Source organism: Pongo pygmaeus, chromosome 6 (genome assembly GCF_028885625.2).
Source record: "Pongo pygmaeus isolate AG05252 chromosome 6, NHGRI_mPonPyg2-v2.0_pri, whole genome shotgun sequence".
NCBI classification, from domain to species: Eukaryota; Metazoa; Chordata; class Mammalia; order Primates; family Hominidae; genus Pongo; species Pongo pygmaeus.
In genome coordinates this window covers 120,896,919-120,916,402 of record NC_072379.2, presented here as the reverse complement: position 1 = coordinate 120,916,402, position 19,484 = coordinate 120,896,919, and the positions used below count along the sequence as shown (strand labels likewise).

The 19,484-nt window shown below is 34.2% G+C and overlaps 1 protein-coding gene across 4 annotated transcripts in view; it reads right to left on the bottom strand.

Annotated features, from left to right (window-relative positions):
- PTPRZ1 (protein tyrosine phosphatase receptor type Z1) overlaps positions 1 to 19,484 on the bottom strand; it is a 187,816-nt gene that overhangs the window by 40,753 nt on the left and 127,579 nt on the right. For 2 of the 4 annotated variants that reach the window (XM_054496480.2, XM_054496481.2), the window contains exons 11-13: positions 17,279 to 17,325; positions 8,281 to 11,842; positions 2,919 to 3,063 (exon numbers count right to left, since the gene is read on the bottom strand). In XM_054496480.2, the coding sequence (XP_054352455.1) occupies positions 2,919 to 3,063; positions 8,281 to 11,842; positions 17,279 to 17,325 (3,754 nt within the window). The remainder of the gene's footprint in view (positions 1 to 2,918; positions 3,064 to 8,280; positions 11,843 to 17,278; positions 17,326 to 19,484) is intronic. The other 2 variants (XM_054496482.2, XM_054496484.2) reach the window with 1 other exon arrangement.

Here is a 19,484-nt window from a genome sequence, read left to right as displayed (position 1 = left end):
TTCCAAAAAGTTTAAATATATAAACTTGGAAAAATTCTTAAGGACTTCATTACTATTAGGACTGTTATTGGTACGACATTAGATTTTTAAACCTTTTCTCAGGCTGTAGCTTTTACAAAGGTCTAAAATGTTTATATATTGGCTAGTGAAATCATATTGTTTACAAATGTAGCTTCACTGGAATTTGAATAATTCACACAAACCTTGAAGAATGAACTAAAACTATCATCTTGTGATTCAGCACATTATACCCCTAGCATATGATGATATAAAAATTTATATTTTTTCGTGAATTAACTTCAAACAGATGTTAGTAGGTCAGATATCTAACACTACTTAACATTTCAAAATAGTTAAGATTGACAATTTTTATCAGAACATTTAATAGATATAAAACATATGCATAAAACCATCAAAGTGATTTTTTTTTGAGACAGTGTCTTACTTTGTTGCCCAGGCTGCAGTGCAGTGGCATAATCATAGCTCACTGTAACCTTGACTCCTGGGCTCAAGTGATCCTCCAGCCTCAGCCTCCTGGGAAGCTAGGAGTATGGCATGCCCTACCATGCCCAGGTAAATTGTTTATTTTTATTTTTTTTTGTAGAGATGGAGGTCTCACTATGTTGCCTGGGCTGGTCTCAAACTCATGGCCTCAAGTGATCTACTTACTTCACCTTTGCAAATTGCTGGGATTACAGGTGTGAGCCACTGTGCCTGGCCAAAATACTCATATATATTTTACACAATTACACTCTGCATTCAAGGTACATAAAGTGTTATTTGTGAAGAAAAAAGAAATATCTTATTGAAGGTCAAATTAATATATTTTTGACTGGTAATTTTATCTTTTCCCCATATAATGCAGATGAAATGACCCATTATTAATAGAAGATAGAAACCTCTCCAAATTTTAATTTTCCATGAACTATCAAATTGTATTAAATAAGATACTGATTTCCAAATTTTCAGAAAATATACTTGAAATATTAAGTAACAGAGATTAAGAAACTAATTTCAATCTTATAATTATAAACCATCTGACATCTTTATTGGAACTTTATACTAGCACTATTTACTATGAAGCAGAATTGGTCATATTCTCCATCTTATTTTCAATTTTTAACACTGATTCCCATTAATTAAAAAGGTAGTTTGCTAGTGAAAATCAGATTAGATAGAAACCTGTAATCTGAATACACATATCAATGTGGTAAAAAATTTGGTCAACAAGTTCAGTGGGGAATGGGGAGAAAAGCAATATTTATTTTTGTTGAACACACATTTATGGATTATGGATTATGTTCAAAGCACTCTGCTAAGCATGAAACCTTTAGCAAAAAAAAAAAAAAAAAAAGTTTGGCAATTATTGGAATCACCGGGATACAGACTAAAGAAACCAGGTTTGTTTGTTTCTTGTTATGAACAAAATAGACTCCTGACCCATGTGGGGTAACAAAAGCATGATCTGTTCTCCATAGTGTGCAGTCTACTATGTTCTAGTAAAGGAAGTCAGATATGAAATACAGTTGATCATGAAGACATTCTTCCCTAGCCAACCAATGTCCAACTACATGCAACTATTAATACATGCTCCAGGCCTCACTGTGTCTGAAACATCTAATAGCTTTTACTCAAAAGACAGCTCATTTCTACTTCCCGATCTTTGCACCTGCTGTGTCCCTGCCTGGAATGCTCTTTTCCTTTCCTTTCTGACTCCCACAGAGCTTGAGTCCTATATTTTAGTTTACACTTACCCTGAGCATTCTGGCCTACCAAGCTTCTTTGTTCTCTGACTACTTTTAGCACTAGATTTCAACTGCTATGCATACACTTTTGTATAATATTTTATACATTTTTATAACAAATTCTTCCCCCTCAATAAGCATAGATTTCTTCAAATCACTGACTGTTTTTTCACTCATTTGTTCATTTTTGATATTTCCTGATGGTTAACACAGTACTAGGTACGTGGGAAATAGTCAATAAAATTGGTAAATATTTCAGAATAAACCACTGCAATACATTTTGAGAGAACACATAAAGAGTGCTGATATAAAGTTATAGAATGATGTTGCTAAACAAAAAAAATTATTATGTACCTTCTGAACAAAGTTCTTTTTTAAAATAAAAGTATGCTATGCCTTATAAAAGTACTATGCTATGCCCTTTCTTGATTTACACATGTGATTCCTTATATCATCATAAAGTCTTTGTTTTCTAACAGACACAGTTACACTGACCTATGTTCCTAATAAATACACTAATTTGCTGTGTGTTCTGCTTTCCACAGGATGGAAAGTTTATGATGGGTACAATTATTCTTGTCCTTTAAGGGACTTAATAGATTATTGAGAGCGAAGATATATTTCATCCCCAAAGCAAATTATAATGTATCTTAAATGCCTGTGCATCTTAAGATAGTCATTAGCTGTATTCTCTAATTATATTTATAGTTTGATTGCTTGATTTTATTTTTATGCACAGGTTATCATTTTTATCAATATGTACAGTTAATACACATCTTGTACAAACTCTCCTGTCACTGAAAAACAATATTTGTTACTATATAAAAAATGTTTTCTTAATTTTTGGAATTATAAAAACTAATGAGAAGCTTAGACTTATGTTAAATGCTATGATGATATCTATTAATTAGATTAACATGAAAGTACAACTGTCAAAATACTGTGTTAAATAGTAACAGGTAAGAGTTCCTCCATTTTACCTTTAATTGATGTATGAAGAACAATTAACTCTTTCATTATTGTGCCTTTGGATTCACAAATTTACCTTGAATAAATTCATGGCAGCTCTCAAGTAAAATACATTTTGAATATGCTTTGAAGACCTTTCAGATGAAATGTGGGCAAAATCTGAGTTTTATGAATTAAATTTTCCAAAACAAATACTCAACTTACCTCCAGTAGATGAGAATACCCACAAGAACCACTAGACAGATAAAAGTCAGGGCTGACACGATCACAAGGGGTATAACTGCCTTCTTCTCGGATTCCAACCCCTCAGCTAGACCAATACGAGACTCATGGCTACTATTACTGGCCTCTGTAGTCGGAGAAAATTGAGAGAATTGATATTTAACGTGAAGGAAAAGTCACAGCATTTTTCAACTGATTAATTGCAACCTTCATTGCTGTTACTTACCTTTAAAATTTTGACTCTTTGATGCAAAGAATGTCTACAATTATAAGCTAATTTAATTAAAACAAAGTTTAAAATGTAAGGCAGGCTATTAGACAAGAAGAACTACAACATCCCAGCAGAGATTGGCACCCAGATAGGGGTGCCTTGGCAACAGGTAAGCATAATACTGCCTTGAAAAGCCTTGCTAAATAAGAAAAATCAAAGTAGTGAAATTTAAAAAACACTACTGTTTTAAAATAGAATGGTCAGGAAAAACAGTGCTACTTACTGAATCACCATATATATTAATTTTCTAAAATAAATTTAAATAGGATTATTTTTAACCCTGCATTAGGTAAATAGTTAGAAGCAATTAATAATTCCATGAAGAAAAAAATCTTGGGATAACTCTTCTTATACTAGGATAACCTTTCAATCCAGTAATCTATTTCAGTTTTAAATATAGATTGGTTTCAAATGTTATTTTGAATGCTCTTCTTATCTGTTGTTTTATTCTACAAAAAAAAAATGCAATTTCAGGTGAATTGGAGGAATATGTAGATCTAAGAAATTCTTCTGAAATATGCAAGTGTAAATAATTAAAAGTCCGAATTTGGTCCTTGAGTTAATTTTAAAAGATGACACATGATTATTTTGGAGGCCAGTCAGGTACATTATTGTACTAGCACTTTGAAAATCACTTTAACTAGAGATTACCTTCCAAGTTGTTAAAAAAGAGTTTCAGAACAGTGAGTGTGGCCAATAACAATCCTTCCTCTTTGCTTTGAGGTGTGTTCAGTGGGAAACCAAGATGATTAAGCATGAGAACGGTTTCTAACATTACAGCATGCTGACAGTGCTACAAAAAGCCCTTATCTACCTGCAGACATTCTGAAAGAACCACATTTGAGTTTCCCATCAAAATCTACATGCCTTCTTATGCACTTGGCATTTCTGATGCTTAAGTAATAGGAGACAGAGAAACTTCACTTAACTTAAATATGTATTTAAGAAAATTGAGACTAATATAAGTGCACATACATAGCATTAAAATATATCTAATTGGAGAGAACTTAAGATTTAAAATAATAGCTTTCTTCTGTTGATCAAGGAAGATAGCAGAAAGGGCCAGGAATTTAATCCACTAATAAAGGAAATGTATCAGGCTGGGCGTGGTGGCTCATGCCTGTAATCCCAGCACTTTGGGAGGCTGAGGCAGGCGGATCACTTGAGGTCAGGAGTTCAAGACCAGCCTGGCCAACATGGTGAAACCCCATCTCTACTAAAAAAAATAAAAAATACAAAAATTAGCCAGGCATGGTGGTGCACACTTGTAGTCCCAGCTACTTGGGAAGCTGAATCAGGAGAATTGCCTGAACCCGGGAAGTAGAGGTTGCAGTGAGCCGAGATCACGCCACTGCACTACAGCCTAGGCAACAGAGTAAGACTCTATCTCAAAATAAATAAATAAATAAATAAATAAATAAATAAATAAATAAATGTAATGTATCACAGGAATATAAATGGCACACACACTTCTCAAGATGTTTGGTCTTATAACTATAAATGCATTTACTAGGAAAAATGGAATTCAAAGGTGTGATTAAAAATCATAAAACTGTATAAAAAGTGAAAATGTTCTAAGCCAACTCAGCCCTGAGTTGTAGCTAATATTCTTGTGAGAAAAGCCCAAGCCTCCATTTTTAAAAATGTTAATCCTAAGCTCTGGCCATTATTTTGTGGAGACTCATCTAGAATCATCTAGTCACCTAAATAACCTGATGGTGAATGCAATGAGCATTTCCTTATAAAATTTAGAAAAACATCTTATTTTATACATGGTTGTCTTCACAGTTTTTTCTATTGTAACTATTGTTACCTAGATGGAAAGTAAGTGTGTCAGTAATAAATGAAAACATTCACTTAGCAAAGTCCTTGGTACCTCATTTAGTACAAATGGTGGTTAATATTATTATCTATATCAGTTTTTCTTGATGTGTGATCCCCAGAATAGCAGCATCAACATCACCATAACTTAGAAATGCAAATTTTAGGCTTCACACACCAAATCTTCTGAACCAGAAACTCTCTGTGTAAGGGTCAGCAATTTGTGTTTTGACAAGTCCTCCAGTTGATTTTGATCTATGTTAAAGTTTGAGAACCAGTGACGTAGATTAATATATGCATGAAGTAAGCTTATATAATTATGCAGGTCTTCAATGGCCACAAATTTTCAAAGCAACATGTATATGGATATATATATATATAAAATTACATATTTCATTTATATATGTATAGCATACATATATATGAGATATGTCCTATCATATATGTGATATATAAGACATATAATGCATTATATATGTAAATATACCATATACACATATTTATATACAGGCACTGTATACACACATGCACACACATATAGTTTTGTGTATAAACTTTTCTCAAAAGTGCTCTGGGATATTTGATCTTAAATCCTTTAATTAAGAAGTCAGAATGATCAAACTATGGCATGAAACCTAGCTCTTTTACGCAAGATAGGTTATCATATGAAAGCACAATCAGTTGGTTGCTTTGTGTACTATAATGAGGAACTAATTGTACTGATTTTATTTTTATTTATTTGAGACTAAAATATCTGTTTGATATGGGTCAGTAGTATATATGAGTTAATGAAATTAAAAGATTTAATTAATAGGTAATTAAGAAATAAAAAACTAAGATTAACATTTTAAAAGATGTTTTGAGAATAAGATAGTATAATTTTGGTATTACAATTTAAGCATTACATTTATTTAATTGGCCCCTAACATGAAAGCATAGTCTTTAAGAGATAGACATTTCCAGGCTCAGTTTTGTATTTACTCATGTGACCTGGATCAAATAATCTAGTATCTTTGGGTGTCAGTGTACTCATTTATAAATTGTGGATGCTAATATTTGCCTTATCTATAGTATTTTGAAGAACATATCCTGAAAATTGTTCTGCATTCTAGAAATACACCATAAAATTTTAAGTTTCAGAGCTAGTCTTCATGCATTTGATAAAGGGATACATTCAATTATTGGATAAGACAGATTACATATGATTTTACAGATACAGTTTTAAAAATAGGCCAGAATTTTCCCCTAATCTTGTTTGATCTTATTTACTTCACTAATTATGTTACTTGATAATGTTGGATGTCATATTCATGTTGTTTTATCCTAATTAGTGGGAGAACATACTCTTGATAATTAAATAAAACGAATTAGTGCGCTGAAGAGAAACTTGCTAAGCTTTAGTCAATAATTTTAGGTTTAGCATCTCATTATATATATCCTTCTATAATAGTATAGTCTAGCAAGAACGTATCAATGTCACCACCTGGTAAGATAGATAGATGGATTCCTGATATTTTCTTTTAACATAAATCTAATGAAAACTAAAAAGCAACTACTATAATTGAGAACAGATAACAGTTCATATATATGACAGCACTAATGACTATAGTGACCTATGGATTCATTATTAATTCTCACATATCGGCATTTAAGTGTTTAAAATGCAATGTTAAATAGGTATCAATTCAGAATACAGAAAAAGTTTTCTATCAAAATGTACAAACTTTTAATTGCTGCTGCACTGAAGAAAAAATATACAACTAATTAAAAAGATGAAATAGCAAAGAGAAAAATATCCTAATGAGACTGATGTCTATGTTCTGGATTACAAATATTCACTTTTATACAATGAGTGCATTTTGTTACATTAGCCTATCATTTAACTTAATGTTAAGATTTAAATAGTTTCATTATTAAACTTCAAAATACCTTCACATTTAATAAAAGCAAATTATAAAATTCTTATGACCAATTCAGTGAAAGTATTACTTTTCTATACTTAACAGAATTGAACTTCCCTCTTCTTTCCACTGGCATTTAAAGCAGACATCTATATTATAAACACTGCACATAATCTGCTCTAAGAAACATCTGGTCAGTAATCTAATTTGCATAAAATACATTCACAAATGAAATTCATTTCTACAGAAAAATGTTTAGTGTTTTACATCTTCTCATACAATACCTATACATACTGTACATATTAATGCCCATTATTTAACTTAAAAAAGTGTGTAACAGCAGGCATAAAGTAAAATGTATTTTGATGGTTTACACTGCCCTCTTTAGGCAACATTAAGATAAAGAAAGACAAAAAAAAATAAAATTTTTTTAACTTCATTATTAACTCTCAAAACTTAGTAATAAAACTTAAAAAAAAAAAAAAAGCCTCCCCGGCCTGGTGCAGTGGCTGACGCCTGTAATCCCAACACTTCGGGAGGCTGAGGCAGGTGGATCACGAGGTCAGGAGATCAAGACCATCCTGGCTAACACGGTGAAACCCCGTCTCTACTAAAAATACAAAAAATTAGCCTAGCGTGGTGACGAGCACCTGTAGTCTCAGCTACTCGGGAGGCCGAGGCAGGAGAATGGCGTGAACCCAGGAGGCGGAGCTTGTAGTAAGCCGAGATTGCGCCACTGCACTCCAGCCTGGGTGACAGAGCGAGACTCTGTCTCAAAATAAATAAATAAATAAATAAATAAATAAATAAATAAATAATAAATAAAGCTCCCCAAGCTGACATGAATGTGGAAAGTAACTAATTCCTTTCCATGGGGGTGTGTCAGAGAGAAGTGCTTATGTCACATTACTCTCAGATTTAATAATTCATTTTATAATTAAATAGAATTAGTTTACAACTTATTGTAGAATAAAAGTATGAAAATTAAAATCATCTAAAATAGCATACTCTGATCTTATTTTAAAAGCAGTGTACTAAAAATGTATTATGCAAACAGAATTGCCCCCACCCATAAAAGGCATCCTGTAGAGTATGAAATATTGACAATAAATAAAAATTGTTTTGTCTATTTTGGAGAGAATTAAATTAAAAACCAAAATGTGTTAAATAATTGTTTGAAATAATAAATAAAATTATACTTCAGAAACTGGAGACTGATTTGTTGAATGTTTTGATTTTAAAAATGATGATGTACCATTTTACCAAATTTCTATCTTTCTATAATTTTTGTTTTACTTTTAGAGCAAGCAAACCACCACACCTCAATCTGTCCTTCTGATCCATAACTAACCTGCCTCTGAAACGTGGAACACTTCTGAGTTCTCGCTAGTAACAGATGGTGTTGGGGACTGTGGGAATCCAGGAGATATTTCTGAGTCACCTGCTGCCAGGATCCCATCAGCATCTTTTTCATTAGTGTCTGCAAAACTGAAATCTGTGGAAGTCTCATTCTCATTAAGGCTATCTGAGGTACCTTGCCCTGATCCACTTTCTTCATCACTTGTCAGAACTGCCCATGCTTTAGATTCAGGGCTGAGAGGAAGCAGAGCACTACCAGTCTGAATGTCATTTTCCTCTTTTCCATCACTCGGCTTTTGGGATAGCCCATTTGCTGATGGTGATTTACCAGGACTTCTGTCCATACCAGTTTGACTGTCTGAGTTTACACTTGTGACTCTATTATCTTCTTCAGAATTCTCAGATAGTGAATATGAGATTGGATTATTCTCATCCATAAGCCTGTTTTCGTGGGTGTCTGAATCATTCATTACCTTTTCCTGCGATTCTCTATAGGATGAGCATGACATACACTTATGTATGGATAAGCCATCACTATCTCTGTCATCATCATCATCATCATCACCATCATCATCATCAGTGTCACCATCTTCACCACCACCCACTAAATCGGCCTCAGATTTGGCACTATGACTCAGCTCAGAAGTTGCCTTAGAAGGAAACAGCAACTTGGTTGAGGTTACAGAACCATCTCTGTTGGGAGAAACAGCTGTAATGGCAACATGCCCATTTCCTATAGGAACAGAATGATCGGTAGATACAAATGTATCAGAAGCAACTGTTGGAATACCAGCAAATACCTTATCAGTAACAGAACTTTTGGTGGAGGTTAAAATTTCATCGGAATGTATAAACTTATTTATTAGTGTATTTAATGGTTCATCAATTGATAAAACAGGTGTAGCAAATGCATGCCTTCCTTTTGGGGGATGGGCCTGGTTAATCTCCAAATTGGCCGTTTGGAACAACTCATCATTACTGTACAAAGAAGGTACCACTTGGTGGGAACTTTCACTTTTAAACAAAACTGGTTCATATTTCTCACTTGCATAGGAAATGGTCAAACCTTGAAGTGAAGCAGAGTGCATATGAGAAGTAGGTGACACATCAAAAACTGGTACAGATGTAGAGTGCAGCATGTTTTCACTTGAAGCAGAATTTGATACAATGAGATGCAACATTGTAGAACTAATTTTATCAACTTTGGGGGTTTCAACCAATATTGGATCACTAGGCACAGCTGGAAGAACAGTTTTAAGCAAGGTGTCAACGTCAGAAGCCTGAAAGGAAGGTTGTAGCAATACTTCAGTACTAAAAGAAGCTGAGGTCTCATAAAATAAGAGCTGAGTTGAAGGAGATAACATTTCACTAGAAGCAGGGTCAGAGGATGCTGGCTCTGAGTTTGCACTAAGCACAGGTTTAAGTGAAGTGTCACCAGATGCTTGAGAGACAGTATGTGTAGGTTGAACTGGAAAGTTATTTTCTGGAACTTGACTAATCTCGTGATCAAAAACCTTAGTGGTTGTATGAGCAAGGGACCCTGGAAACATGCCCTTGGTGCTAGAAATGGAAACAGAGGTTTCTTGTAAAGATGCATTCAACTTATTTACATTATCATACATGTTGGGCATGACTGTAATTTCAGAAGGGTAAACCATCTCATTGAAAGAAGGAATTTGCAGTTCAGTCTCATTTCCATATATTATTTCACTTTTAGAAAGCGCCTTATTATCATCACCAAACACAGATGTTGTATATGTAAATTCAGCTACAGAAACAGGTGAAGAAATGTTAAGGGCTGTCAGCCCATCTGTGTCAGGTAAAAGAAATTCACTATCAGAAGAGGCTCCAGACCATTCCCCATCACCAGAGAGGGCATGAGTAGGCTGCAGTAATGATGCAGTTGGGGTTATTAACGAAGACTTAGGTATTGGTATATGGCTAGGGCCGCTAAATAAGGAACCCTGATAAGTTACACCCACAGAATCATGCACAGGTATTGCAGAACTGTAAGAAACAGTGAAGATGTGTTGGGAGCCCTCGTTATCAGACAAGGCATAAGAAGGTTCAGGCCCTGAAGAACGTGCATGCATCATGGCATCACTGCTGGGTGGTTCAACTTGAGAAAACATAAGCGTTTTATAAAAAACACCAGATTCACTACCAAATTCCAGTGTCTCTGAAGCAGCGTGAGTAGTGGACAGCACATCAGAATACTGAGCAAGGCTGGGCTCTAACAGCAAATCACCCCCAGCCACTGGCAGAGAAGCATGCAAGGGCACCTTATCACTCTCAGTAGCTGAAGTAACTTGTGGAAGGATTTGAGAAACTGTATGCAGATGGCGAAACAATTCACTACTGAAGGAAGCAGAGGAAAATGGAAGCAAAGGTGCACCATCATAGGAGGACAGGATGGATTCAAATGACACATCGACACTGGGAAATACAGGCGTAGCATGCAAGGCCGAATCACTACTTGAAGCAGCAGGGGTAGTGTTGAGGATCTGATTGTCAAGCAACAAAGGGGTGACTAGAGGAAAGACTTCACTACTGTAGGAAGGTTGAAGAGGTGTCTCACCATTGTATATCGGTTGGGTTGTCTGCGAGTGTACCACGTTGACCGTGGAGACCAAATCCTGTTGTCTGGAGGATGGGGTAGAAGCATGAGGTGTTACCTCAGTTGGGAAGTAGGCAAAGGTAGAATAATGTGGCATTTCCAGATCTGTAACTGAGAGACCCTGTGACATCACCGGGCCTGCAGAAAAGGACTTGGTTGTCTTCTCAGATTCATCAACACGTATCTCAGTGTAATTAGTCTGAAGAAAGCTCTCTCTGCCTGATCCAACATCGGGCTGTGCTGTTACATCTGTAGAGCTAGGAAACCACACATTTCCCTCCACAGAAGGATCCTTTAGTGATTCTTCTGAACCTGATGAAGTTGAATCTTCGGAAGCATTTCTAGCAGATTCCGGTATAAGGACATCATATGTGATTGTCTCTGGGTTTTCGGAGGAAAATATATACCCTTGGGATATGTTCTCAGAGATGAATGGGATAGCAGAAGTTGCGGGACTGGAGCCTGAAGAATCTTCAGCTCCAGTATCAAGCTTGAAACTGGTCAGTAAACTCTCCTCCTCATATTCTGTTATAGAAACTGTATTTAAGGATTCTGCAGTCCCCGACAAGTTCATATGTGGAGATCTAAGAACAGTTTTAGAGTCATCATTTAAAGAGGCTGAAGTACCTTCCACAGTGTGAGATGGCAGTTCAGTCACAGTCTGAGAAGTCAAGGAAATATCTTTTTCTGTGGCTAATTTAGTGACTGGTTGGGAAGTGGAATTTAAAGATGTGTTGGGAACATCACCCTTTCCAGAGAATTCACTTCCTCTTGTTGGGGATCGGTTAGTCTTGGCTTCATTGTATTTCATCCCTATGCGATTGTAGTGTGTTGTGGTAGAAATCTGGGGTTCCTTTTTCCTGATTTGGTTTGTAGCACTGTCTCTACCAGGATTCACGACAGCGCCTTCTTCAATGTCTTTTCCCTCTTCCTCCTCCTTTGAAAAGCAAACAAGATTTAATGAGTCATAAGGAAATAAGAGAAAAAGAAAATCTTCATATCTTACACTGCCAATCATCACTTGTGGTATCTTGGGAACTTCTTATCCTCACAGAACACCATTCTGTACAATGCATACCTGTAACCTACAACCTTTACCATCCGCTCTCCATGGGAGTAATTAAATGTAATGAAAACACCTAATTTATGGCTGCCTTTATTTTAATGCTATAGAAAGAAGTGGTTAAATGAATAGATACCACATATTTAAAAGGAAGGCACACTGTAGTTATTTATTGACAGTGTTATTTAACATGGCATTTATTTTATTATTTTTATATTTCTTTGTTCATCAGGCATCAATGTAAATAGCCATTAGCTTATTGTAATAAGAATTGGCGATGAAACTATTTTAAAGACCAAAGTAGTTGAACATTCAGAATATTTAATTATATCTATTTAGAGCAAATCATAATTTTAAGGTCATAATAAGGGGAAGATTTAGAACTAAAAGAGGTGTTTGGTTTTCTTTTCCTTTTGTTTTTTAATATTTTCCACTTAAGACTTAGGCAGATATTTCAAAGGCAACTTGTCAAAATATGATTCTACTCCTAGATTTTTAATTTTGTGTTTCACTTGGAATCACCATTCAGGAGGCTGAATCTTCCATGCAATGACCCAGGAGGAGACTTCTAGTCTTCTGGCTAGAAGTTAACCAAGACCTATGCTTTAAGCATAATCTTCATTGCATGGAAGATTCAACCTCCTGAATGGTGATTCTAAGGGAAACACAAATTAAAAAACTAGGAGTAGAATCATATTTTGACAAGTTGCCTTTGAAATATCTGCCTAAGTCTTAAGTGGAAAATATTAAAAAACAAAAGGAAAAGAAAACCAAACACCTCTTTTAGTTCTAAATCTTCCCCTTATTATATCTTCCCCACATATATATGTATATATACGTATATATATACGTATATATACATATGTGTATATATACATAAAACTGGGCATATTATATCTAATTATATACTTAGAAAACTCAATTGCCAAAGTTATCAAGTTTTTTTTTTTTTTTAGTTCATGCGGGACATGATTTTGTCAGTATTTTTGTACTCAACAGCTTGTTAGAATTGTCATTTATTTGATCATCTATTAGATGTTTTAAGGCCATGTTCCTTAAAAGAAGAAAAAAATTACTGAGTACAGCCATTGAGAACTTGACCAATATCAGTAGAAAGAATCTGAATCTTAAGCCATGTGTGCTCATGAGCATGTGTCATACACATGGAAATCTGCACTGTACGAAACACACGATTCCAAGCTTAATGGCGGCCTCATTATTTACAGCTTAATTATTTGGCTAGTTGTATTTTCTGAAGCAAATGTGAAAACTTTAGGAAGTTAGTGCACTTGATCTGAATTATATTGAGTGCTAAAAATGGCTACTCTCTCAGATTCCCTTGACAAATTTCCTTACAAGAAGTCAGTATTCTCTATGAAGTTTTACATTCTGTGTGATACCTTGTTCACAAGGACCACCTGAGAGATTTTGCCAAATAATTTCCTAAATAAAATATTCCCATAATCTACAAACCTAAAAACTTAATGCAAAAGGAAATGAGAATAATTTGCCTTGACTTGCTTTTTTAGGGAAAATTGGTTGGTGCCAATTATTTCTTCTTTCCTTAGAAGTTCTCATAAATATTTGTTTTATAATTTGATCCAGAGTTTTGCTGGGGATCAATGTTAAGCTTGGCAGTGTGGAGTTTCTAAACTCTTCCTTGTTTTTGCAAACCTATATATTTGCCTAGTTTTCTGGTGTCACTCCACACTCCTTCTCTCTACCAAAACTCTGTTCAAACCTTCATTTTCCTATCCTTTCCTCCCATTCTCAGCAGATGGCCTTCCTGTTTTCAGGGAAAATAGAAGCCACCAGACAAAGACACGCTTCTTCTCAACATTAAAAACAGGGACCAACCAAGTTACCTCTGCCCCTCCTGTCCTGTTGTAACTAAAGAGTTGTTTTCCTTCCTTTCTAAAGCTAATTCGCACTTCTGTGTTTTAGATCTAGTCCCTATCATGAACCTGGGAATTGAACATAATTGAGTAGTTCAGTCTATTTTGTGTTTCTGATTTGTTTTCTCAAATTCTCTAACAGATCATTCTCATCAGCTTAAATTAACTCCGATCTCTCCTATTTAAAGAGAACACAAAGGAAAACCTCTAATTCCCCTTCTAGTTGTCATTCTACTTCTCGTCTCTCCTTCACAGCAAAAGCTCCCCAAAGATATGTCATCCATTTTCTCTATATTATCTAACAATGTCTATTGACTTCCACAATAATATTACATTTCTTTCTCTTTGCTTATATTTCCACATAAACATCCTTTATCATATCCTCCAAGCAATGTAAATTTTCATAAAATTTTTATTATAACATAATGCCACACACCTCTTCTTGTTACATATTTGGGAAAAAACTATGCACACATCAGATACAGATGCGTTCTATAAACTTTATGAGGTTCAGAACCCCTCAGTACCCAGTGAGGGTGATTAGACCTTCATTAATCCTACCCTACCATATCTTGTTGATCTCTGTAAGGTCACATTGGCTGGGTCAACATTTTAAGAAGAACATATCATTCATGCCCTGTGATTACTTTATTCATATCTGACTACAAGTATTTTAACAAATACTCTTTCCTACAATTTCTTTATGGAGTTATTGTGACTCTTTCTTCCACTATAGTTTCGATCTGTGTCATATGTTATCCTTCACAACTTCATTTTAAAAAGTTAGTGTAAAGCCATGATCATGCTACAGATACTTTGTCTTGCAAAGTCATACATTTCTGTTTGGAGAGGATCTAAGAAATATCCTTCACACTCTTTATTTCTATATTCAGGGATTAAAAGTCATTACGAATATATTCCATGCATTTTCCAGCCTGTCATTCATTCCTGCATGAAGCAAAGGAAGTGAATAGTAGATTGGTTAAGCAGTGTTTTCATCCCATCTCATAATCATGCTACAGGAAGACAAATTATGACATGGGTCTCTTTCGATTTGACAATATATTATTAATACAATAGTTGATTTCAATAGCAAGAACTACGACCAATTTGCCAAGCCAAGCTTACCAATCACTGCTGCTGTATCCTTTATTTTAAATCCCCATCTGTGTGGTGATAGCTGCCTCCCTGCCCCTTGGCAGTGCCAAGGATTCTTCCAGCTCAAAGAATTAGAGCTGCTGTTTCTTTGGGCACTACCACCATGGGTAAAGCCCCACAAACCAAATAAGCCTAATGTCATATATGTAAGTGGTGAGACCAGAGGCACCATGACAGGCATAGCTTTAGGGATCTCTATTGTAGAGTGTATGACAAAAATAAAAATATACCTCCATTATGTAAGTGGAATAAGCCAGGAACAGAAAGATAAACACTGCATGGTCTCACTCCTATGTGGAAGCTAAAAAAGTTGATCTAATAGAAGTAGAGTGTAGAATAGTGGTTATTAGAGGCTGAGAAATGTAGTGGGGAGGGGGCGACAGGCAGAGATTGGTTAAAGGATACAAAATTACAGCTAGATAGGAAGAATAAGTTCTAGTGTTTGATAGCACTGTAGGATGACTATAGTTAGCAATAATATATATTTTCAGATAGGTAGAAAAAAGGATCTCAAATGTTTCCAACACAGAAAAATGGTAAATGTTTGAGATAATGGATATGCAAACTACCCTGATTTGATCACTATATACCTCATAAATATATAGAAGTATAATATGTCCATTAAAAAATGGAAAATATTTAAAAATGTATGTAAGTCACATGTGTAGCCTATTCACACAGCTAAATATTATACTAAATACTATTATAGTTTTATGTCAAAATTTACTAGTAATTAACATTGGAAGATTTTAAATAACTTTTGTAGGCTTATGGTAAAAGTTGCCTTAGGGTTAATGGCAATAGAGAAGAAAAATAACTAAACGTGGATCTTGTAACTAAAGTAACTAAGCATGGATCATGAATCATGGTAATGGGAATTACTATGAAAAATAATTGATCATTCCTTGGTCCTTTCTAAAAAGTTTGTGATGTGTAATACATGTTATATGAGATGGAACTTAAACAGAATATCATTTAGTACATGGCACCAATTACTGAAAAAAGGGCTTACATCAGTATGTGAGACCAATTATTTGAATTAACAACTCAGCACAAATATAATTTCTTTTTTGACTTAATTCTGTTGATTACTTGTAGATATATATATATATATATATATACATATCTCCATATGCATGTGAACATGTATGTACATATACAAATAAAGATATTCTTGGCTGAAATCTGTAAACCCCTGTTAAAAGGTAGACTGGTCATTTTGGTAAAATAGTCCCTTGTAAGAGAGACTAGCCATAAGATACATAAAATATCAAGATAGTTTATACCTATGAAAGACCTAATGGTTATTTATTGCTAGATAACAGCACTAGTTATCACACTTTTATCAGCTCCTACACAATCAATACACATGTACACATTCGTATTATCATCAACAGTAACACCTGAACTGAATACATAATTTCAGTTATGATGAACAGCACATTAAGGCATATGACGAAATATAAAAGATATTAAACAATCGTTTTCTATTTAAAAAAATGTTAAAATTTATAGATAGTCTCAAATACCAATAAATTTTATCTATAAAAAGTATAGACTATTCGTAGTATAGGTGTCTATTGTCAGCACAATGTTCTTCGAGTAAATGAATATTTATCAACTTAAATAATAAACAATTTAAATGGGAAAATATATATATATACAATTTATATTTTGGGCCATATTTATCATTAGTCTATCAATCTTTGGTTATTTATATATAAACTGTAAAATGTTAAGAACTGGTTAAATATAATTTTAGTTTATTTATTTATTTATTTATTTATTTTTATTATTATTATTATTTTACTTTAGGTTTTATGGTACATGTGCACAATGTGCAGGTAAGTTACATATGTATACATGTGCCATGCTGGTGTGCTGCACCCACTAACTCATCATCTAGCATTAGGTATACATAATTTTAGTTTTTCAGAAAAATTTGGAGACTAAAAAAATTCCAGTTTATAGCTGTAGTGCATAGCTATAATTATTTTTAAAATTCACTGTTTTTTTAATCACCATTTATATTTCTTGTTTTTTAGTACTATACCAATCAAAACATCTTTCAACTTCTTCATAAGAGAATCATGTATATAAATTATGTGACTATCTATATATAAAGCTTAGCAACTAACCCCACAAACAATGAATCATACACACGTTTTATTCATGTGGCAATACCTAACACCTAAGCAACAATTCAAAATAGACCACTTAATATTAAAACATTTGAATATAAAAATGACTATGATACCTTGATTATTTCTTCAGTTCCAATTAATTCAGGGAAAAGATCAAGTTCTACAAAATTAAAAACAAAATTATTAAAGTTTTTATTCAACTATTTCAGCCTTTGTAGATTTACCTTTGGGTGAAAGAGAAAAAATTAAAAAGAATAAAAAAGTTAATGTCAGCTTTGAAAATATAGACTTTCTCACAATAAAAACTCCAAATTTTAGTTTTCAACATTACTGAACACTACAACACAACACTACATGAGCTTATATGTAATCTACCCAAATCTTGATCTCTACCTCCCACTCCACTCCCTTCCCCATTCCCCCTGCCCCTTAGTCTGATTGAAGCTAAGAACAGAGAGGAGGTCGGTGAAACTGATAAAACTGGGTGTAAAGGAACGCAAATAATTTTTAATCAGTACAGAGTTATTTCATCCTTAGCAGGGCTGATAAAAGCATGGTTGGGGAAATGCCACGGATTTTCTGGAGAATTGGTAGAATTTATTTTTTTATTTAGCTACCTCTTCCTTAAGTTTCTATTTTGACTGAGGGACAAATAATTATTTTTACTCCTCATATCTGGCCTCATACCTATTTCTATACTGGGTGCTGCACCAGGTAAAACCAGCAGGTTCCAGCCTTGCTGTCAGCAAGAACTAACAGTGAATCTTGTGCATTCTCCCCAGGGAAACTCAGCTAATGCTGTCTACTTAAAGAATCTGATGACCAGGATCGTTCAAGTCTGTTTGTCCCAACAAATCAGAATCAACATATATCTCAGTTCTAAAACAGGACCTGTCAGGGAATGTCAGGAAAGACTAAGCTGGTTCTTTCTCTCCTAAGAAGGAATCTAGCCACTCTACCACGTTACCGAGGGGCCAGAGAAGAATCTTTAGTCCTGGTCTGAGCTGCCTGGGTCATTAAGAAGATTGTAGACAAAGTAACTGTGAGGTTTGAGCATTATTATAATGATGTTCTTCACACTCCCATGCCTTTATGGAATCTCAGGCTATCACCAAAATTTATGCTCTGCACCATCCTAATGCTGCTTATGTTCTATGTTTTGTATCCTCAAAGGAAATGTATACTCTATAGAAATTTCAAGGTATAACTGAACCAACATTAAATGTTTATCATACCCAAGTCTGTTTTCCAATACAAAGTTTCTTGAGTTTATTTTTACCAAGACTCCTGGGTATTAATATATTGAAAACCATAAAATGAGAATTCATGTAAAATCTGTTAAGCATGCCTAGCTCCCAAGAAGATTCGGATAAAGTTCATACCCTTGACAACTTAGCTGTTTCAAAATTACTTACCCTAAACAACTCCTGTAATTTAAAAAGGAAAGTACTCACTAGAAACAATCACAATCTTACTTTTAATTCTCACTTTTTTTCTTGTTAAAACTAACCATGAAGGACTTTGGAAATTTTATTTCGATCATTAGTGGTCTCCTTCTTCTATTTTTCTTCCTATGAAATCCTTTCGTCACCGCCTGTTCTTCATGCTCTTTATTCTTTATGTTTCCAAACTAAAGTGATTTCAATCATCTCAAACACTTGTGTCTTTGTAATCGCCATGCAAATTAATACATGTGAATTTAAAATTGAGATGCAACTAAACCGTGACAAATGACCTTTCACATGATTTTCTAAAAGCTATGACTAAAGAATTTCATGCATGTAAAAAATCTTCAAATTAAGCCCATTAGACAATACCTAGTTTTATTGAAAATAATTTGAAGCGTAGCCACTCTTTTTCACAGACTGTTGAAATATTTAATGCTCATAATGGCGAATCATAATCAAATACTTGTTAGTGGTACACATACTGTAGGTTTTTCCTCTGCTAAGAGGCTATGGAAAAAATATCAAAACTATTTTCCATTTGTTTCAACATGCTTAAGAAGGTGTTTAAAATTTTTTAAAAATGGTCTAACTCCACCTAACTTCATACTTTTAATGGGCAAATATAATTTTCTTATTTAATCGTAATAATGGTTGGGGAAGGGTATGTATAACTATCACATTGAGGATTTATTTCCCTTTTTCTTCAATATTTTTAGTGTGTATTGCATTAGACTTATTTTTATCATTTTACCAGAGCATTAACTAACTATAGGGATTATGGTTTCTATTCTAGTAAATTACAATACAGGGTTTTAATCCAATCACATCCCCTAAAGAATATTAATGACTTATAATTGGATTGCTGTTTACT